Below are 22202 nucleotides of genomic sequence, written 5' to 3' on the forward strand. Positions count from 1 at the left end.
TCTCTGGAGAAGGCTGCAACACTGGGAAAAGTTGAAGGAAAGATTTCCTCAATGAGGTGGATGGATTCAGTTATAGTGGTGAAGAGGACGCTGTTGGCAGACCTAAAAGATCGGACTGGAGACAGATTATCGTGGAGAAAATCTATGTGACTGCTAGGAGTCAATGACTTCATGCTACATTATCAATCAAACACCTTTTCTACTATGTTGATACACGCTGTTCAGTCACATTTGTGTGAGTGTTGGGCGGCCATACAGATTTCTTAAAATGAATGAATAAAATAAAACGAATAAAAACAAATACGTTTGTCTGTGAATGGTTGGAACAGTTGCAAGTTGCATGAGCCTATAGAATGACAATGGATCACTCAGAAGTTGCTCTTTCGCTTCTAATCTGAGCAAGCTGGCTTATTCGCTTTTTAAGTCCCAGGGAGGATATTTTCCTTTCAACGGCAAACACAGTTTTTAAGAACAACAAGTTTGAATGAAAAGGAAATTCCTGCACTTGTCAAGTACAGGTGATAACACAGAGTGAGTGAGTGAGAGAGAGAGAGAGAGAAAGAGAGAGAGAGAGAGAGAGAGAGAGATTCCACCAAAACTGAAGCAGCTTCTACAGTTTATTAAACAAGAATAACCATCCATGCAAAAAGGAGAGGTCTCTCCAGCTTGCATCAGAGGACGAGGAAAAACAGGGCCAAACGGGGGGAAGGGACACAGGCTGGAATAGAGAGGTAAGAGGCAAGATACATGCCCCACAAAATGAAAGCTTTTATGAGCGACACAGAAGTAGGGTGGAGACCCTGTGACTACGCAAACAACACTAACTCCCCATCGACCTTTGGCCTCACCTGCTATTCCAATGCAGAGGGGTTCCACTGTCCCCCCTCCCACCAGGAGATTGCAGATGGTCTTGAACACTTCCTTGTTCGAAGGACACTGGCAGCTCTGGAATGGCTTTTAGTACAGGAGAAGCCCCCCCCATCTAGGCCAGATCCCAAGGGACAAGATCCATTTTGAGCAGGAGGCAGAAGGGCCGTCCTCTGGGGATGCAAAGCCATCCCTGCATTGTTTCCTCTTATATCCTGCCTGGCACCACCGAAGGAGTGCAGCTCCCCTCTTTGGGGGACACATCATCCTTGGCATGGAGGGGGCAGATACCCTGGTCTGCTCCAGCTCAGGGCTGGAGCTGCCTCTCAGCAGTTCCAGTATGGAGACGCTGAGCTCACGCCAACAGCCGGCTATACTCGGAGAGAGCAGAGGACTTCTTGACGCCATCCCAGATGCGTGCTGCATAGTGGAACCTGGGGGGGAAAAAAGTCAAGATTAGGGCCAATGTGCACATGGTCAAAGTTCTCCATTATGGGGTGGACCTTCACTGGCAAAGCCTGTGGTGGTCTGATGCAAGAGGTCTGGAGCACACCCATTAGCTTCTTCCTCCAAGGTGGGAGATGGATGAACTGATCTAGGATGCCTCAGCTGCCACAACTCCCGCCGGCCTCAGCTGCAGTTAAAACACAGGCTTACCAGTTCTTTTCTGTCAGGATGGTGTGGGAGAGCTGAGGCCGAGACATGGACATCATCTGGCTCCGAAGCTTGGCAATCAGAGACTGGAAGCTAGGGTGTCCTTTGTATCCAGGAAGGAGGGAGAAGAGAGGGCCACTTCCCGGGGCTGTAGAAAAAGTAAATGGAAGACGGGGCGTTTGCTCCCCTTTTTGGCACGGCCAACAAATGCACCCTCCCCAAAAGATTGTGAACAATCCCACAGGAGCACGGAAGCTTACGGCTGTCATCCCCATATCGTTAGCAAGTTTCCCCTTATCTTAGGACACGAATCCCTGTCTGATTCAATATTCAAACAAATGGAAGCCCCAAAATTCTATAAAGGATCTTATTGGGACAGAATGATACAAGGTATTGTGCTGAGCAGAAATCTGCCAGGGAAAAAAAAACAACCCTTGTCTTTTCCTCCCCGTTTCTCATTAAAATTGTCTATTAAGCACTTCTACCTGCCTAGTAAAATGCAAAGCTCAGTTCAGATTTTCTTTGTTTCAAAGAGAAACTGCCTGCTGTGTTAGGTGTTGTATATTTTGGGGGGGACCCAAAAGTAAGAAATGGCAGTATCTCCTCATGTTCTGTTCAGAATCCGGTTATATTTCCTTCTATCTATCTTCTCTGATCTAAAACCAATTCTAACCTTTCCCTGGATTCTGCCATATTCCCAAGGGGGAGGGGGGATATGCATGCTGGTTTTATTACTTTCACTTCCTCTATTCACTACAAAGAAACCTTTTGTTTATTTGCCTTCGCCTTCATGTCTGCTAACCATTACAATGTAACGAATTGCCTCCTATCCTATACATCCCTCTGAACTTCTCCTCCCTAACAGGCAGCTAGGAAAAGGGGGTGGAAGAGATACAAACCTCCAGGATCTGGTTTATTTTTCCGTCAGCAGAATAAGGTGTGAAGAGCTGCACAACGGAGCCAGACTGATGTTATCTTTCCTGGATTTAACACCTGGGGATTTGCTGGTCTGAACCGCCCAGAAAGAACTGTGGGGTGGGGTCTACGTAGGGACACTTTAAAACATCGATCTGTGGGGGAACCCTTCAGATCTTGTCTATTATGCCTGCCATCAACTACTCTTAATAAAAGTTCCTGTTGGAAGAAATTGTTCCCAAGAGTTCTGCTTTCTTAAGATGTGGGATTGGTCCTTACACCATACAAACTTCCATAATGAAAGCAATTGCTCAAAGTCAGGATGTTCTAATTAAATAGGTATCTTAAATTCAGGTTTGTCATCTTTTATGTTTGGGACAAGATGTGTTCAAAACATTTCAAGGTCAACGTATTCCAAAACCACAAAGGCTGGTTCACCATGAACCTGAAGTGATCCAACTCCAGAATGTGGTTGGACCACCCTGTTTTTCAACCAGAATGAAGGCTGGGAAATGTTTTGCACATTTGCTCTACCTGGATGCTTTATTTGGAGAGGAGCCAATCTGGAAGAAGGAAACAGAGGAGCTTTGCATTCTGACCTAAGGACAAGAAAAGGCTGGGAAGTGAATTCTCGACTCACTTGCTCTGGGTAATACGTCATCTGTTTCAGAATCCATGAAGGGCAGTAAGAACAGGTTGACTTCTGTGTCCAGGTAGCTCTGTGGCAGGCCAGGGAAAATGTTACATTCAAGCATGGAAAGAGTACCTAGTAGGAAAAAAGTGGGACTTCTAGGTTTTCCTGTCTTTTGTCAGGCTGAGCCGTCCAGAAACACGTGAATTCAAGTTTCTATTAGTGAGTGAATATATTTTTCTTTTTGGGGAAGACTAATCCTTTGTGATGCATATGACTCCTCTGAATGTGAGCCTGTTGAATGGACATTTCCTTCAGGTGGGCACGTTCACCCTCCAATCACCGATTCTACACATCATCTAGTGCATGGGTTGGCAACCCATGGCTCCGGAGCCACATGTGGCTCTTTGAGCCTTCTCCTGTGGCTCCCAGCCTCCTCTGCCATTTGCAGAGAGAGAGAGAGACAGAGAGAGGCACTTGCACTTCCCCCTCTCTCTGTGTGTAAAAAAGAGAGTGGCCTCACACTGTACTCGGACAAGCTGACACGCTTATTGGGCGGGGCTCCTGCCTTTGCTACATCTCAGCAGGAAGCAGGAAGAAGGAAACAAAAAGCAGCATCTCTCTCTCTCCCCCTCCCCCCCTTGTGTGCACGGGCACATGTTTTGTGGCTCCCAGTGTTTTCTTTTTCTCTGGGAAACGGGTCCAAGTGGCTCTTTGAGAGTTTAAGGTGGCCAACCCCTGATCTAGTGCAACAGCATCTGAGCAGCAAATGGCTGCCAGGAACAGCCATGGTCATCAGTTAGAAAACCTAGTTCCTTACCTTCTAGTTCCCAGGTTCCCTCTACATTTGATCCCACACACCAATCCAGATGGCCTTGAATTTTCCCTGCTGCCTCCCATCCCACAATTCTGCCAGAAAACACATATTCCAGATCTGCCTCTAAATCAAAATTATATGCTCCAAATCCATGGCCAGAATGGTTTGATCCAAGGCCGGCTGGTCCACTCATAAAATACCTTGCACATCTTTTGTAAAAGATCTGTATTGCTCAAGCCTGTCCTAAAAACCGTACATAGAAAGTCAGCACCATCTGCTTATTTTTTTTTTTTTTTTTTTGCAAAGGCGGTTTTCACACACGATAAGATTTAATATTGGATTAATTCCTTCAGAAACCATGCCGGCGTCTCATTTCCCTCATATTGGAATCAGAGTCTTGCTTTGTCCACTACCCACTTGAATTGCATTCCCATTCCAGAACCGGAACCCAGCCTTCCGAGCGAACAGGAAAGCAAGTTCTTACCTTTGTATTTCAGGTGTGAATGCATCATAATCTTGTCGATAACGAGATGCATCTGCTTCAGGTTCCGAGGGCAGAAATTTTCCCTCTTGGCTTTGTTTTGGAGAAAAACTAGAGGGGGGGAAGAGTCACCATTCACAAGAGTCATGAGTTCAAGGTCTTTGTGCTCTCAGCTCAGAACTTTATATAAATCCTTGCCTTCCACAAGCCAGAACTCAGCCAAGCTAAAAAGAAAGATTTTTTTCTTCTGATTTCCTAATAAAAGGTTCTTGGTGGAGCTTCTGTAAAGAAAGATTCTGTGCAACGACAGAATTTAGAAATCTGCAAACAAAGAACTTGTAACGCTCATGCAACAAGAAAGGAAAAATATACGGAAAGCAACTAGATAGATACCACAGGCCACAAGAACCAAGAAAGACAACCCAGAATTACTTCTAAGCAGTTTCCTCACCTACAGACAGAAATCTTGCCAAATTAAAGCAACTTACTTCTATAATTAAATCCAAAGTATTTATATAAAGGTATACTCTGAAAATATCTAGGAAGGAGCCGTCTCGACCCTCTTCCTCCCAGTCAAGCTATCTAAACTTCGTGGCCTCTTGGCCCTCTGGATCACAGCCCCTCCCCCTGGGAATCCAGACTACATTCCACCACACACAGGAGGATGCTATAAAGAGGGACTTGTGGTGAGGTCCTTGGCCTCTCCTAATCCCACCCTTTTTCACAATTTTCTACTTTAGCCACCCATCACTTTCTGTCTTCCAGCCCAACACCACCTCATTCGGAGACGGGAGAGTACAAAGGAGAAACTTTCTGTTCTTCCATACCGACGTGTGGGTAGTATTCTGTCCCTTCATCGGAGCCAGAGGAGCTACTGGATTCGTGGCTGGGAGACGGAGTGGAGGGCTTTACCATTTCAGCTGTCTGAAGGAACCTGCAAATGGAGAAGAAAACCCCTCAACTAGTAGTAAATCTTCCATTATTTAGAAAGAGGCAAGATGGCAGGCGTCTTCTGTTATACTTCCCTAATTTTCTTACTGCAAAAAATATCTCCCGATGTTAATCTTGTCAGAAGAGGTGAAAGAGGGAAGAAAAGCTTTAGAGACGAGATATAAAAAATGAGAGTGGAAAGGTAACATTGATTTAACCACATATATAGCATTCACCCAGGAAGCACATTCCACTGGTTTCTATCTACTAGTTGGCATTAATACATGACTGTATTATTTTATTGTTTTATGACTGTTTTAATTTTGTACGCCGCCCTGAGTCCTTTGGGATTGGGCGGCATATAAATATTTGTAAATAAATAAATAAATAAAATAAATTAAGGTGATCAGTTACATTTCCTCAGAGATCTAGAAATAGAACTAAACTAAAGCAATTACACAAGCTGTTCAACATTTAGCAGTCTCGCTATTATCAAGAGATCCCAAAATATCTACATTCAGAGAATTAATATTTAGTGACATTTATAGATAAGCTTTCAGAATTCAAGTTTTGTACCCTGGCCTTAAGCAGCAGGAAAATGGATTATTAAAGGACTCTGGACTTAAAACAGTTGACTATAATTCTCTGTTCACAATAGGGCTCATTCCAACCCATCTCTCACCTGTATAGGCTCAAGTCAGTAAACCAGTCTTGTACCACAATCACCACATGGCAGACGGTGAAGAGGAAGGCAGCGATCTGAAGGGACTAAAAATAAATTTCAAGTAAGCAGGCAGAAAGACAGGAAAAGGCCTTTGGGTGCATGCCAAAATTCTTGGTCTGGAGCTGTGCTCACAAGAACAAAGAATCTCTCTGTTCCAGAACTGATGACATCATGATAATCATTTAAGGACGGTGAATTGACTGACGGTCCAACCCAATGAAATGTAAGTTACAATGAAGGGAAATGGTAAGAAGACTGAAACAACTAGTGTAAGGAAAAGAGGAAGACAGGATTATGATGTGGTCAAAGGTGGAAGAGTAGAAGAGTTGAAGAAATTTCTAGAAAAGTTAGAAGGGAGGGGAAACAGTAGGTTTGTTAATATCGGTTGAAGGGAAGACTGGAATTAATTAAATTTCATAAGTTTAGGATTTTTTTTCTTTCCTTTCTTTCTTACCCTATTTTCTTTTTTTTTTCCTCTCATTTTCTTAAGAATTGCTTTTTACTTTATATGAAATCCTCAATTAATATAAATAATAAAAAAAAGGAAATGAAGAAGACAGGTTGATTGTCCCTGTGTTTTCCAACTTTTGTATTCTTTCAACAGCAAACACAAAACGGATCAGGGCCCTCAACATTTCCATAGGCAGATTCGCTCTGGTGCAGGGGTAGGCCACCTTGGCTCTTTTATCACTCGGGGACTTCAACTCCCAGCATTCCTGAGCCAGCATGGCTCAGCTTGAAAACTTCTCCCTTTCTCCTCAGCATGGCTGGCTCAGGAATTCTGGAAGTTGAAGTCCACAAGTCATAAAAGAGCCAAGGTTGCCTACCCCTGCTCTGGTGCTTACCTGAAGTGAAAGTGCTGCAGGTATTCCCTACAGCCACTTCTCTTTCCCCTGCTCTACAAAAGGTAAGATGGACCATTACCTGCATCTCAACATAGGTATGGGGTAGATTGTACTCCGGCGGCAGCTTGCGGTCGTTATTGATCAGGTGGTCTAGGATGGAGGGACTGAGAATGGGCTACAGAAAGGAGAAGGAACATAATTGAGAGATTGTTAGCTGTCATTCCGTAGCCAAAGCAACCCAAGTCCTGCCCTCAGTGAAAACTAATCCTCCCTCTTGAGCAGGGGTAAGCAACCTTGGCTCTTTTATGACTGGAGGACAGGGGTCCTGAACACACTTTGTACTAATTGATATTGTTTGTGTGACAAACTCTTGGAAGCAGCATTTATAATGAACAAATAAAGAAAGTGCCAGGTTGGTCTCGTAGTAAAGGCACTAGGCCAGGGGTAGGCAACCTTGGCTCTTTTATGACTCGTGGACTTCAACTCCCAGAATTCCTGAGCCAGCCATGCTGAGGAGAAAGAGAGAGGTTCCAAGCTGAGCCATGCTGGCTCAGGCATTCTGGGAGTTGAAGTCCACGAGTCAGAAAGCGGCCTAGGCCTAGGCCAGAGGTAGGCAACCTTGGCTCTTTTATGACTCGTGGACTTCAACTCCCAGAATTCCTGAGCCAACATGGCTCAGCATGGAAACCTCTCCCTTTCCCCTCAGCATGGCTGGCTCAGGAATTCTGGGAGTTGAAGTCCACGAGTCATAAAAGAGCCAAGATTGCCTACCCCTGGACTAGGCTAAAAAGCCAAGAGATTGTGATTTGTGAGTGAAAGCAAACCACAGAAAAGTCACAAAATCGCCGACCTGAGTATCCAGGAAGATGATTCGCTCCTGAGTAATAAAGAAATCAATGCCGCTGGTCTGGTTGCCCCCACGCTCCTTGATTTCCTGGCTCTGAGTCCGAAACACGTATGTCCTACAAAAGGGGAAAAAGCATTCATAGAAAAATGAACAATGACTGGAAATCTACGGGTTAAACTTCAGGGAACACATTGACTAGCTGAACTGGTCTGATGGCACAGCACCTTCAAACATTCAAATATTTGAGGAAGAAACTGGCAGGGTCTAGAGCAGAGTTGTCAACCTTTCTGGCTTTAAGACCAGGGGGGAGAGGGGACTGGTTCCATGTGAGCGGCGGGCAAGCACATGCGCAGCTCCATTTAGCGCAAGCAGTGGACACACACGTCCACTGCTTGCGCAAGTGAGAATGTGCACACGCACACATGTTCACCTGCCACTTCTGTAGGCCGGTTCCAAATGGCTGAAGGAGTGGTAGTGGGCCACGGCCTAGGGGCTAGGGATCCCTGGTCTAGAGTTTAGCTTTTCTGAGAAAGAAAAGAAGCAGCTGCGGCAGCTGAAAATGATAACTTATATATTTAAAACAAGAATATTCAAACAGCAAGGAAGCTGAATGAAAATTTCTGAACTAGTAATGGACACTTGGCCCAGTATGCCAACAATCTGGAACATCACAGGGACAGAATTACAGGTTTATCAAGTAACAGCAAAGGCAGAAAAAGAAAGGCAGTGTGTCTCCCAGACTTATAAACTTTGACCACCAGTATGTATTCACTGTATGTGCATGAATTAGATCTCTATCAATGCAATGGAAAGACAGATCAATGTTATCTCATGAGGTCAAATCTTAACCATGTTTAATTAAATTAAGTTGAAATTGTTTCCTGTAAGTATGTTCTATGTTTTTGTTGGTCGCTTTGTTTTCTGCTTTTTTTTTTTTTTTTGCTACGCTAAAGCAATTAAAAAACCCCTTCCAAACGTAATGCCCATTAGTAAATTAAGAAGAACTCCATAACAATCCTCCTTATTCGGTTCATTTTCAAAGCTTACTGCAATCCTTTTTGGATCAATCCGGTATCCAATGGCAAGGCATTTCCTCTTCCTAAAGCCCACCCACCTCTGATCTTCTTCAGGTTGATTGGCTGATAGCAGTGACATCACCATGGACTTCCCAGTACCTTGCAGTCCTAATACCCCAACTACAAGCACATCTGTTTGGTCCAGGAGATACTAATATAAGAGAGAGAGAAAGAGGAAAAGGGAACAATTGTAAGCATTAACATCTCATAAAGGAATGATGGCGATTTAATATCTATTATCTTCCTTCTAAAACAAAACATAATCCTCTTGTATTGGCTAGCAATGGTGGAGCTTATCCATCTATTCTTTATTGGTTTGCACTCTTTTTAATCTTGTTCTTCATTTTTTTTCCAAATTGCATTTCAGCCAAAAATAAGATACATACGTACATACGATTCTAACCCACTTAGAAAAATGGGTTGGGAAAGAATACAAAGTTAATAAAAACTAAACCCCCTCCATATAGCTCAATAGAAAGTAGAGGCGAAAAAGTTATTTGGAAACTATAAAGATCAATTAAAAGAAAGAAGCAAATGAAAAAAGACAGGCAGCAGGTTTGGAAAGCAAGAGGTTCAGAGCAATGCAGGGTCTCCAAGAAACTTGCCAGAATGGGAGAATCAGAATACAAAAAAAAGTAAGCAAGCAGGAAAAGCTTCTAGATCAGTGGTGGCGAACCTATGGCACGGGTGCCAGAAGCGGCACTCAGAGCTCTCTCTGTGGGCACTCGCGCTGTCGCCCCAGTCCTAGGCCTTCAGCTGGGTTTTATAAAACCTTTTCGCTTTAGGCCTCCACCGCCGTGTGCAAAAAAAAAAAAAGGTTCAATCAATCAATCAATTTTAACTTCTTGCGGGGAAAAAAAAGATCTTGCAAAGTTGGAATTGATTGATTGAACTTTTTAGTCCCACCCAGTCTGCCGTTACCACTGCAGCCACGCCCACCTAATGGGCCACATCCAGCCAATGGGCCACACCCACCCGGCACCCGACAATGCATAAGTGGGTTTTGGGTTGCAGTTTGGGCACTCGGTCTCTAAAAGGTTCGCCATCGCTGTTCTAGACAGTCCAAATACCTCAATAGCGCTATCACACCAGTTCATCTGGTCATCCACCAGCTTGATGCTATGTTTCATCTTCTCCGGGGCTAACAACTTTGCCTGGCCAACCACAGCTGAAAAAAATCAGCGAGTGACACCTTAATCCACAAGCTCCCCATACAGACAATATATGCCAATATTACACCTCCCATTGACTCCCCTGTTGAATAATTAAGTCAAGATCGAGGGCCAGCAGTTCATTTTAGGAGGCAGGTCTAACCATTCCAAGCCACACCATGCCTGCCCTTGAGTTGCCAAGAGAGATGCTCCTTATCGGCTGCCAGAGATAACAATGCTTTCATCCAAAGAAGTGGCCTTTTGGTCCAGACTTACGGTCCATAACGCCGCTGGATGCAGCCGAGCCCATACCCCGATTCTGGATCTGATAGACTGGCTGGGTGGGACGCTGGCCTTCCTTCTCCACCTTGGCCACAGCTGCTGGGGGCTGAGTAGACACCTCCGTGGTTCCGGCAGGGCCTTTGCCTTCCTCCCGGGACTTCATCAGCACAATGGGCTTTTCCATAGGAGGAGTAGCAGCAGGAGCTGGGCCAGGAGCGGAGGCTGGAGCCACCTTGGACTGTGAAGACAAGCAAGCCAAGATCCAAAATCCCTTTCAGATGTGTAGATATGGCCACAACTGAGTCCAAAATTTCTGCTGCTAAATGAAACATTTGCTAAGTTAAATTTTGCAATCAGGTGTGATCATGCAATGACCCACTTAAGAACCATCACAACTTACAACCGAAATCTGGGCTCAGTTGACAGTCATCAGTCGAGAACTACCTATAGGCGATTTAAAAAAACATGTTGGAGGTAACAAGAAAAATTAATAGGTGGTCTGGAACCCAAATTTCTATTACACCCATTGAGGCGTAAAAAGTTAAATCTATTTTTCCCTAATGCCTGAGACAAGAATTAGCAGCTAAATGGGGTTGTATGGTTATGCTTGAATGAAGAGACCTTCCCTGGTGAATTCTGGGTTCCAAATGATATATCAGGTATTTTTATAAAACCTAAAAGTGGTGGATCATGTTCTCCTACCTACCCTTTCTGCAGGAGGTTTGGCCAGAATGATGGGTGTCTTCTGCATCATTGTCCCCACTGGTTCATCCATTGGTTCCTACAATGAAATCGGGGTCAGACTTAAGGTGGATCCCTGCCCTTATGGCCATGTCAGCCAAAGTGTAGACTTTTACCCGCCGGTCTCTGTCCCGGTCCCGGTCCCAGGGGACATAGTCACGCTCTCGCCCTGGTCCAGACAGGCTTTGGTGACCCAGTTCCTTCTCCCGATTCCAGCGACGGCGTCGTTCATACAATCCAGGCTGACTGTGGCCCGACTCCGACATGTGGAAATGGGATCTGGGAAGAGAACAAGAGTCCCATCTACCTTTGGAATGATCACATGAGTGAAGAATTACATTATCTACCTCAGAAGGAAAAGGCATGACATTTAGGATGGAGTAGTGGAAAAGCATCACCTGAAAATATCAGGTTTCGAATATGAGGATCAAAGGAAAAACTTAATCTTGGAAGCAGTGTGTTTATAGGACTGGGGATGTGGGCTAAAAGCTACACACCTCTGCCACTATTCACTAAGGGAGGAATTGCTTAAGCTCTCAAAGCAACTTGGTTAGTCCTTATTTAGCGACTGCCTCGTTTAGCAACCATTCTCAGTTGATGTTTTGGGTGGTTTTAGGGATGGATGGGAGTGTGCTTGGGGATTATGCGTGTGGGACCTGGTCTTTGGGTGTCACGTAAATTTCGTTGTATGTGTACACTGTGTATACACATACAATGACAATAAAGTTTATTATTATTATGTCTGTGATGAAAAAGCAACTTTGTGGCCAATACTCATATTTACGAACTTTGCAGAAAAACAAAGGAAAACAAAAATCGGAAGCAGTCACTGCTTAATAGTGATTGCTTAATAACCAGGTTTCCAGGCTCAATTATGTCGCTAAACATGGACTACCTTTACATGATATTTATTTATGTGAAGGTCAGCCTCTTTCCTAGACTCGTGTCCTCCCCTTGGGGGAGACTGAGTGAGCTTAGTTGTACGTTCTAGATTTTTTTATTTTGATGTTTTATTTTTCCTATTATATTGTATGTTTGACCCATTAAGGCACGGAGGAAGAAATACCATCTCTAAGGCAATTTATCATTCTGAACTAAAATAATATGCTGCAGGGAGAGTGAGAGATAACATACAATCTCCCCTACATTTTTGTTATTATAGGTTATTTTTACTGTTTTTGCCGTTTGGGTTCTTGGATTATGTTGCTTAGCTTTGTGTTTTAATTGTGTATGCTGTCCAATCTCACATACATGAGGTGGACAGCTATATAAATTCAAAAACTAAGTAAACAAATACAAGACTAGGAATCAGAGAAAAAGCAAGCACTAAGGAACCTATTGGCTAAAAGTGACCTAAATAAGGCAGAACAATGTTGGGGAAGCAGAATGCAAGCAACTAATACCACTGAGCGTGTGCAAAGTGCTACAGTTCTGATGAACCATCACCAAGTTTGGGATTAAAAAACACAATTTCTAGGGAGAGATGGGCCTATAATAATTGGCGGAGAGATACACGTCCTGTGGTCAGATGTAGTTGCTAAGCAACCGCCCGTGGACGGATACGAGAGAAAGAAGGAAGCCGCCGGAACTATGTATCTCTCGCGGAAGAATAACGCTGGTTTTTCTCAACGTTCGCGGAAGAATATTGGCGCACTGAACCGGGAACTACCTATTCTCAGTCCCGCAAAACAATACCTGAGCAGCGGAGTCCTGAAAGCCTATAAGAACCTCGCTTACGGAAGAAATACTCCGGGCCCAGCCTCACGTAAAGTAGAAGGTAGCGTCAATGGGGGCAAAGCTCGTTGCGAGGCAGATGGGATTAGCGATGTGCGGTCACGGAAGGAAGCCGAGAAAGAACCTCGTCGGCCACCGTTGTTTGAGCTAGCGCGCAGGCGCAGGAGGTCATCGGTCGTCCCGAGTGAGAGCACCGTTACCTTTGATCTGGCGCATGCTCCTTCAAACCTGATTTTGGCCGTCAGCGTTTTAGATCGTCGCAGCAGTTTTACGAGTACGCATGCGCCCAAAGCCTACAAGTATGAGCCTAGAGAGGCTTAGAGGGGGAGGCGCGGGTCTTGAAACCGCAATCTTTAGGGTGGATTGGAGACAGCCTTATTCCTAGTCATAGCGCCATCTAGTGGTGGAGATGGGTAATTAATGATAGCCTTGACTAGCATCTCCACTGATTTGGGCACTCTGGTTGAGGACGATGGTATTTGTAGTGCAACGAAGAACGTATCCGTTTTTCTGACTGTTACACACCATGGGGGAGTTCATGATTATGAGTAACTAAAGAAAGACCATGAAGAGAAGCTAAGTTTCGTAGTCAAAGAATATAAAACGTAGTCACACGTAGCCCCGAGGCTCTCAAATCTGGGCTGCACAAATCAGGACAGGGGAACAAAAAGACACATCACTTTTATGCCTTAAAGCTCCCAGCTGGATTTTTGCAACTTTGGTCCGTTAACCATATTCTGTTCCAAAGCATGCATGCTTCTTCCAAAGTGGGAGGGGAGCGGTCTGATTGACATCTGAAGGTATCTTGTAACTGTAAAATCCAATGCATTCTAACACTGTACGGATCTGTGTTTTTCAACCTTGGCACTTTTAAGTTGGATTTCAACTCCCATCATTCTGGCCCTGAAATTTTGGGAGTTGAAGTCTGCCTGTCTTAAAGTTGCCGAGACTGAGAAACCCTGCTGTGTAGAATAATTGCAGATGATTTTGGAAGGAGCCGGGTTCCAGATCTTGCAAATGAATGTTCAGTTTTGGAAGTGGCATGGATTGGTGGTTACTTATTGTTAGTTGCGAAGTTGTGTCCGACCCATTGCGACTCCATGGACAATGTTCCTCCAGGCCTTCCTGTCCTCTACCATCTTCTGGAGCCCATTTAAGCTCACGCCTCCTGCTTCAGTGACTCCATCCAGCCACCTCCTCTGTCGTCCCTTTCTTCTCTTGCCCTCAGTCTTTCCCAGCGTTAGGCTCTTCTCCAGTGAGTCCTTCCTTCTCATTAGGTGGCCAAAGTATTTGAGTTTCAACTTCAGGATCTGGCCTTCTAAAGAGCAGTCAGGGTTGATCTCTTCTATGACTGACCGGTTTGAACGCCTTGCAGTCAAGGGGACTCGCAGGAGTCTTCTCCAGCACCATAGTTCAAGGGCCTCAATTCTTTGTCACTCAGCCTTTCTTATGGTCCAACTTTCACAGCCATACATTGCAACTGGGAATGGTGCACATTACCTATGGTGGTGCACAAATACCGAGCAGGGCCACTGTCAGCCAGGAAAACTCCCTGGAGGACATGGGGGGGCGGTCACAGCTCAGCCTACCTTACAGGGCTATTAGGAAGAGAGTGGGAAGAATCCGTCTTCTCAGCTCTGAACTACGGGAGGAAAGGCGTAGCTTCCAAGCGCAATGCACAAAACGCCCTTCAACCAAGGAGCTTTATGTGTTTGCAAAGGGCAGGACCAGTTCCAGGAACAAAGCCAGCACGGTGACCTTGGGCCCTTTCTCTCAACCCTAGGAAGCAGGCAATAGCAAACCACTAACGAAATCTTGCAGAAAAACTGTCCTGGCAAAGGGCATCGATCCCACCCATTTAGTCTGTAAATTGCCCGAGCCCAACTCGCAGCAGCAGCAGGAGCAAAGGAAGGACTCGGGGAGGCTTGACTACAACTCCCGGCAGCCCTTTTGCGCTTCTGCGCACGCGCGGTCCACTTTGCCCCCGGGCTGCAAGCGCCGCCGTCGCCGCCGCCGCTGCCATTGCGCTTCGGGGAGGGGAGGTGGTCGCGGGAACGGCGCGGGGTCTCCACGGCGCCTGCGGGCTGGGCTGGGGTCCTCCGGCCGGGGCCCGCCGAGCACCATGCGGCAGGGTCCGCAGGGCTGGCCGGGAGTTGCTGCTGGGGCCGGAGCGAAATAGGAGGCAAGTTCGCAGCCCGCCGAGCCGCGCGGGTTTCCCCTGCAGAGGGAGGACCCCCCCCCCCAGGATCGGGGCAGGCTGGGCTGGGGAAAGGGGGGCCGTGGGAAGGAGGCCTCATCCTGCAAAGGGAATTGGGGTGTGGGGGGAGGGGTCTCAGAAGCCTCCCAGCTCTGCCCTCGCCCCCTCCCCGGGGACTTTAGGGTTACAATCCCCATCGTCCTGAGCCTGGGGATCCTGGGAATTGTGCATCTAGGGGGTGGGGGGGAAGGAAACTCGGAAAAGGGGGGGTCTGGATGTCTGGGGTCTCTCGAGCCGTTGGGGGCTGAAAAACCAAACCTTGCATGGATAAAAGGCGGGGGGGGGGCTGGAGGGTCCAACCCATGTTGCAAGCAGGCCCCCTCCCCACTTTTTATAGGTGGGAACACCCTCCCTGGGAAGGGGGCATGCAGAGAGGAGGGGCTGCAGTGTCAGGGATCCCCAGGCAATGTGGCCTTCATGGGTGGATACGGGTAGTCCTCGATCAATCGATCACAATTGAGGCCAGCATTTCTGTTGTTAAGTGAGGCATTTCTTAAGTGAGCTTTGCCCCCATTTGACGACCTTGCTTGCCGCCGTTGTTAAAGGGATTTGCAGTTGATAAGTTAGTCACCCCAATCTGTTGTGGGGGGGAACAGTGTGTGCGAACACCTAGCTTACGTGTTTCTAGCTGCCATCACAGGTGGTCCCCGACTTACGACCACAATTGAGCCCAAAATATATGTTGCTAGACCAGATAGTTGTTAACTGAATTTTGCTCCATTTTATGACCTTTCTTGTTACAGTTGTTAAGTGAGTCGCTGAAGTTGTTAAGTTAGTAACACGGTTGTTAAGTGAATCTGGCTTCCCCCCCCCCACTGACTTGGCTTGTCAGAAGGCCGCAAAAAGGGGATCATGTCACCCTGGGACACTACAAACCGTCATAAATATGAGTCGGTTGCCAAGCATCTAAATTTTGATTACGTGACTGCGGGGATGTGGCAATGGTCATAACTGTGAAAAAAGATCAATAATAATAATAATAAAATATGATGATGATGATGATGATAAGAAGAAGAAGAAGGAGAAGAAGAAGAAGTTGGAAGGGACCATGGAGGTCATCTAGTCCAACCCCCTGCTCAGGCAGGAAACATTCTTCAATGCCATTGCAATTTTGAACAGTCACTAAACGAAGTGTGGTGTGTCGAGGACTACCTGTCGTGTCTTCCATCATAACTCGTGACACTTGTAGGTCAAAGTACCCAGAGGACCAACCCTATTTTACACTTTGGACAGCAGTTGTTAAGCAAATGTAACAGTCATAAAGCAAATGTTAAGCAAATACATTCCTGTGGATTTTTTTTTTTTTGCCAGAAATCATCCCTAAAGCCCAGAAACCAGCAAAAAATATAAATTGTGGTCTCATCACCACAGAATGCTGTAACTGGTGGTAAAGGTGAAATAGTTGCCAAATACCAGAAATTCAGTCATGTGACTATGGGGGAGGCTCCATTGGAACTCCAGAACTGCATCTGTCTATTGAGGTCTATTGACCTCATCCAGGTCATGGTTGTCTCAGAGGTGCTTTTTCACGAGGCAACTGGACTTCCTTGTTTTTCTCTGAAGAGGTTTCGCTTCTCCTCCAAGAAGCTTCTTGAACTCTGAGTGGGAGGTGGAGAATGGAAGGATTTATATCCAAGAAGCTGAAGAAGCTTCTTGGAAGAGAAGCGAAACGTCTTCAAAGAAAAACAGGAAAGTCCAGTTGCCTCATGGAAAAGCACCTCCAGAACTGCATGGTAAGTATCTTGGGGGAAGAAAGGAATCCATCGTAACTTTGAACTGACGCTTAAGTGGCTGGTCATTAAGTGAGGACTACTATCCTCTGCTTCTGGAGCAGTGGTTCTCAACCTTTTTAACGCCGTGACCCCCAATCGGTCGTAAGTCAAGGACTACTCAGCCGGTCGTAAGTCGAGAACTACTCAACTGGTGCAGCACCATTTGCAGAATGGGACTTTTGGCAGGCTCAGCAGGGCAGAGACAGCCTGGACAATTCCTATTGGCTTTTGAAAGCCAATAGAATTAGACTCTATTCAAGAGAGTCTTTTCTATTGGCTTTCAAAAGCCAATAGAATAAAAGGGACAGCTAAGGAAAAGGGGAAAAAAATGGCGGACTGCGTTGTTTGGCGACCCCTGTGAAATGGTCGTTCGACCCCAAATGGGGTCCCGACCCACAGGTTGAGAACCACTGTTCTGGAGTCTCAGGAAAAAGATCACACTAGCTGTTTCTCCTCCTTTCAGGACACAATGGATTTGGTGATGGGGATGGACGTTGGCGCTGAAATCGAAGTAACCGAAGATGGGGACCTGGAAGAACTGCCTCTGCATTTGGTAGGGAATAGTGACCGTCCTCTTTTCAATTTGGAGTCTGGGGATAGTTGAAGGGTTGTTTGTAGAAGCCCTCTGACCAGATGGTTCATGGAGGCAATTACTCTGACATCAGAATTTGTGGGAAGGAGACATGCAATTACCTAGAATCCCTTTATGCAGTCCCCAGAGGACCACCTCCAGTTTAAGGACCTTCTTTTCGTTTGCTTGTTTGTTTTTTGGGTGGTTGGTGGAAATGATGCAAAAACAAAGGGTGCCTTAAGTCTTGCAAATGCTTAAGGTGCTAATTTTATCCCTTAAAACTCCTCCACCCTCACCCTGAACAAGTCCTGGTTCTCTTGTTGTGAAGCCTGGCTACAGAAAAACAGAATTAAATCTCGGAAAGCGATTTAGATTTAGATATTTAGATATTTTTTTTAAATGGATCAAGAGAGCTGGACAATCAAAGCATTATGACGGACAGAATTCTGTGTTTAATATGCCATTTTGGCTCAATTAAGCCAATTAACAATTGCCTGCGGGCTGTAACTACAAATCCGTGAAGTCGTTTGAGTACATCTTTCAGGAGAGACATCAGCCAGGGTTGGACAAGCACTGCTCTCTCTCTCTCTATACAGTACATATCTGTGTCTGATTACTATGACCAATAAATCTTGTTTGTAATGCTTTTTAAGAAATAGACTACAAGGGGACACTGTTAGCCAAGAAAGAAAATGAAAGCGGTTTTGAGTAATGGAAATACTAATGTCTAACATTGAATTAAATATTACATTTGCATCGGAGATTTACAAAATCTGAAAGGCTGAACTTGACCCCAATGAAAGAGATTTCAGTTTAGTGGTGAATTTTGCCAGCAGCCCATATATACCATTGTTTGATGCTAAAGGTCCTTTAACCTTTTCATCCATTGTGCCACTTTTAGGATATGGCAACATCCAAGTACCACCAGCAAGGTGTCAAAAACTTGATGACAAAAAAAAAAGAAAAAGAAAAAAGTAATAAAGTACAGGTAGTCCTCGCTTAGTGACTTTTTGAAGTTACAGTGGCACTGAAAAAAGTGCCCCAAAGCCACAGCCGAGCAAGACGCCTGCCCACCCAGTGGTGTTCTTCCTCCTGTCTGAGGTTTTCATTGTTGTGAGCATTTCTGTTGAGGATTGACAGCGGGGGGGGGTTGGTTTTTATTTCCCCCCGTCTGCTGGGTGGTTGCAGCAGGTTTTGGTCACTTCACATGACCCTGGGACACTGTAACCATCATAAATATGAATCAGTTGCCAAGCATCTGAATGTAAATCACAAGACCCTGGAGAGGCTGGAACATTCCAGCTGATTGGTGCTTCTTCAGGGTTCAGCAGAAGCACCAGGATCAGCGCCGAGTTCCAGCTGGAGTCTGGGACTGATCCTGGCGCTTCCACTGAGCCCTGACAGCCCTGAAGAAGCGCCAATCATCTGGAAAGCAGCACTCATCCTGGCGCTTCCGCTGAGCCCTGACAGCCCTGCAGCTCCAGCCATCTCTTGCTCAGGCTTGTGCGGTGCTGCCACCGGTTCAGCTCATTCCCTTTCCCCGCTACCACTTTTCTAAGATGGTCGCGTACCACCTGCCAGGTGCCAATGTACCACAGGTGATACCCGTGCCACTGGTTGAAAAGCCCTGCTATAAGCCCTTATCGGCAAGGTTTGTGGTCAGGAATAATAATATAATAATAACATAATCCAAATTTCTGGAGAGGGGTTTAATGCGTGCATCTGGATTAGAGAACGTAATTGTCTTGACCTTGGAGGCAGATGTGCCGCGCTCTGCCTGTCTCTGAGGCCGGGTGGACAAACTGCCGCCCTTAATTTTTGGCAGTCTTTGGAGCCCTCAGTAACTACAGCGATGGCTGAAAACTGAAGGCACCATTTTCTGGAGATGCAGAACAGAGGAAAGCTGTAGTGCAGGTGCTAAAATCGACATTTTTAAAACTACTCCTTAAATGCCAGCTCTGCCAATATAGGAGGCTGGACTAGGTGACCTGTCCGATCCATTTCAACTTACACACCCTATGGTTCTTTCCACCGCCAGGAAAACGTCCAGAATTGCCTCTGCTTGGAATCCGTGGACATCTCCAGCAGCGATGATGATGGGGAATCCCATCTGACCTTCTTCTTGCCCGTCAGACGGCCTCCACGCCCCGCCCAGCGCCGCTCGATTCACCGCCCCACCGCCGCTGCGAAATTGTCTGCTTCTCAAAAATGGATCCCTCCCTTGTTCCCTTGCCCTTTACGCCCCGGAGGCCCGTCCCCTGCCGGGATACCGGCCTTCGGGGCCTATCAGTGCCAGAAGTGCCTGCAGGTTTTCATGGAGGAATGGCACTACACCCAGCACCTGCAGGACCACGCTCAGGAGGAAGAGCAGCTGGCCCAGCTGCACGCAGCCCAGCACCCCGCCCGTCCCCCGTCCCCACCCCGCAAACTCCGCTGCCTCGAGTGCGGCAAACGGTTCCTGCAGCCGGAGCAATTTGCACGGCACACCAAGTGGCACCTGAAGCTGGTGCGCCTGGGCATTAAAGTCCATCACAGGAAGGCGAGTTGGCGGTCTTCCCAAGTGTCGTATGTTTACCAGCCTCTCGGCGGCACGAGGAATCCTCTGGAAGGAAACGATGGGGCTGACCTCCCGGTCGTGCAGGAGATTCTGAGCCAGCCAGCGGGCCTGCAGGTTCCCAAGCCTCCGAGGACGGGCAGGCGCAAAGCCGTCAAGCACCAGAAGAGGAAGAGTGCTGAGAGGTGGCAGCCGCAGGAGCTGTTCAGCTCCACTCAGGCCGGGAACTCCATGGCCGTCCTCGATGGGGCCACCGGGGTCCACCTTCTGCAGCCTTGGCAGAAGCAGGAGGGAGTCCTGGAAGGCCAGGTGGCGGGGGGTCTCTTCCAACCGACGGTCATGAGTGCCGAAAACCAGATTATCATTCTGGACGGCGACGAGGCGGAGGCTGTGCCTGTGGCTCCCGAGCGGCATTACACCGAGCTGCAGACCACCGTCTTTGACAGCCAGGGGACCACGGACGCCATGCAGCCGGTGTTCCTAAGAACCGAGGAGCCGGCGGTCGTCCTGGATCCTCCCGCTGGCACGAGTCCTCTGCAGGCTGGTGGAGTCAAGGACCAGGCAGCCGTCGTCCCCGGGTGGGGCGGCCAGAACCCGTGTACCGTGTACAGGACGGTGCTTCTCCAGGCGGAGGATCAGGCAGCTGTGGTGGACGGCCAAACGGAGCCCGGTCCTTTCCAGCAAGTGATCATTAAGACTTCTGAGGTCTCCCCCACCTTCTACCTGGATCCTCAGATTTCTTCGCTGGACCCAACCGCCTTCCATTTGGTCCCCGAGCCTCAGTACGTCACTTTCCCTTACGGGAATTCCTTGCCTCTGGACCACAGCGAGGCCACCGAGGAAGGAGAAAAGGCTTGGGAGTCTCAGGCGGCCAGCTTCTGTTTACCCAGTTTGTACCAGGCAAACAAGCAGCAGCCCTCTCCCGTGGCAACCGCCAGTCCCAAAAGCCCCGTGGTGGTGCGGCTGCTGCCGTGCCCTGAAGGGGACCATCCCGAGGTCTTGGATCTGGAGTACGACACCGGAGGTGGCATCCCGGTGGCCTCGGAGCCCTGGGATGTCAACTTGCAGGCAGAGCAAGAGACCCCCAGTCTCAAGGCGTCGTCAGACGATGCCTTCATTGTGGTGGAGATGGAGAGCGAGACGGGCCAGCAAGGCATGGTGGTGAGCGAGCACCACCACCGCCCCCGGCCACGGACCTTCCGGCGAGGCAGAAAGCTGCCCCCTCGCAACAGCAGCATCTGGCGCTTTAAGTGCCCGGACTGCGGGGTCTGCTACAGCCAGCTCTCCCAGCTGCGCTCGCACCAAAAGGGGCGGAAACGCCGGGGGCGGCGCTTCCTGTGCGAATGCGGCTCTTCCTTCCGGGGCTTGCTCCACCTGCTGCGCCACCAGCTCCAGCACCTGGAGGAAGCCCTCTTTATTTGCTCCACCTGCGGGAAGTCGCTCCAAGGACACGCCGGCTTGCAAAGGCACAACACCTGCAATCCCGGCCTGGCTCATTTCAGCTGCCCTTGTGGCGAACACTTCCAACGCTTGTCCCGTTACCTCTGGCATCACGTCAGAAGCCAGCGGCCCGGCTTGCGAGTGTACACGCTGGCTGGGTTCCTCTCCTCCCCCTAAGGTGGGTGGGCAGGTGTGGCCTGCTGAAGGGAGGGGGAGGGTTCAGTGGAGGAGATTGGTTGGCTGATGGTTGCTGTCTGATGTTTCTTGAGTTTCCCGCAATGTAATTATAAAGATGGTCATTAAAGAGCTGAAATCCTGCGCCCCTAATGTGTTGCTTACCTATGGGGAGGGGGGGGGCTCTGGGTGGGAAGTATCCTCCAGCCATTTAGCAGGGAAGAAATTGCATTGGTTGGAGGTGGTGGCATTCTTCCTTGGGGGTGCAATATTTACCAGACCAATTGATGGAAAATGAGCCAGCCGTGTGCTGCAGCTGCCAAAAAAGCCAACACAGTGCTAGGCTGCATTAACAGAGGGATAGAATCAAGATCAGGTGAAGGGTTAATACCACTTTACAATGCCTTAGTAAGGCCACACTTGGAATACTGCATCCAGTTTTGGTCACTACAATGTAAAAAAGATGTTGAGACTGTAGAAAGAGAAGAGTAGCAAAGATGATCAGGGGACTGGAGGCTAAAACATAAAGAACGATTGCTGGAATTGGGTATGTCTAGTTTAATGAAGAGAAGGACGAGGGGGGACATGATAGCAGTGTTTCAATATCTCAGGGGCTGCCCCAAAGAAGAGGGAGTCAAGCTATTCTCCAAAGCCCCTGAAGGCAGGACAAGAAGCAACGGATATAAACTAATCAAGGAGAGAAGCAACCTAGAACTAAGGAGAAACTTCCTGACAGTTA

General features: G+C 47.5%; 2 protein-coding genes across 4 annotated transcripts; one reads left to right on the forward strand and one right to left on the reverse strand.

Moving 5' to 3' along the window:
• Positions 1–599: 599 nt before the first annotated feature.
• Positions 600–12951, reverse strand: SMG9 (SMG9 nonsense mediated mRNA decay factor). Of its 2 annotated transcripts, none has more exons than XM_039322714.1 (14): positions 12896–12951; positions 11078–11240; positions 10927–11001; positions 10215–10458; positions 9858–9955; positions 8826–8938; positions 7715–7826; positions 6944–7039; positions 5978–6063; positions 5193–5299; positions 4369–4476; positions 3077–3202; positions 1525–1669; positions 600–1301 (listed from the first exon to the last, which is right to left on the reverse strand). In XM_039322714.1, the coding sequence occupies exons 2-14, from the start codon at positions 11225–11227 to the stop codon at positions 1223–1225; spliced, it is 1539 nt and encodes a 512-aa protein (XP_039178648.1). In that variant the 5' UTR covers positions 11228–11240; positions 12896–12951; the 3' UTR covers positions 600–1222. The 2 variants fall into 2 exon arrangements, with proteins under 2 accessions (XP_039178648.1, XP_039178647.1); XM_039322713.1 differs by lacking the exon at positions 12896–12951 and adding an exon at positions 12657–12858.
• On the forward strand, positions 11949–21607 carry LOC120298723. 2 transcript variants are annotated; one of them, XM_039322712.1, is made up of 3 exons: positions 11949–12738; positions 17188–17277; positions 19334–21607. In XM_039322712.1, exons 2-3 carry the CDS (start codon positions 17194–17196, stop codon positions 21464–21466), a joined length of 2217 nt encoding a protein of 738 aa, XP_039178646.1. In that variant the 5' UTR covers positions 11949–12738; positions 17188–17193; the 3' UTR covers positions 21467–21607. The 2 variants fall into 2 exon arrangements, with proteins under 2 accessions (XP_039178646.1, XP_039178645.1); XM_039322711.1 differs by lacking the exon at positions 11949–12738 and adding an exon at positions 14317–14877.
• Positions 21608–22202: the final 595 nt, after the last annotated feature.

Source organism: Crotalus tigris, unplaced genomic scaffold (genome assembly GCF_016545835.1).
Source record: "Crotalus tigris isolate CLP2741 ecotype Arizona unplaced genomic scaffold, ASM1654583v1 scf7180000024119.3904262, whole genome shotgun sequence".
Classification (NCBI taxonomy): Eukaryota; Metazoa; Chordata; class Lepidosauria; order Squamata; family Viperidae; genus Crotalus; species Crotalus tigris.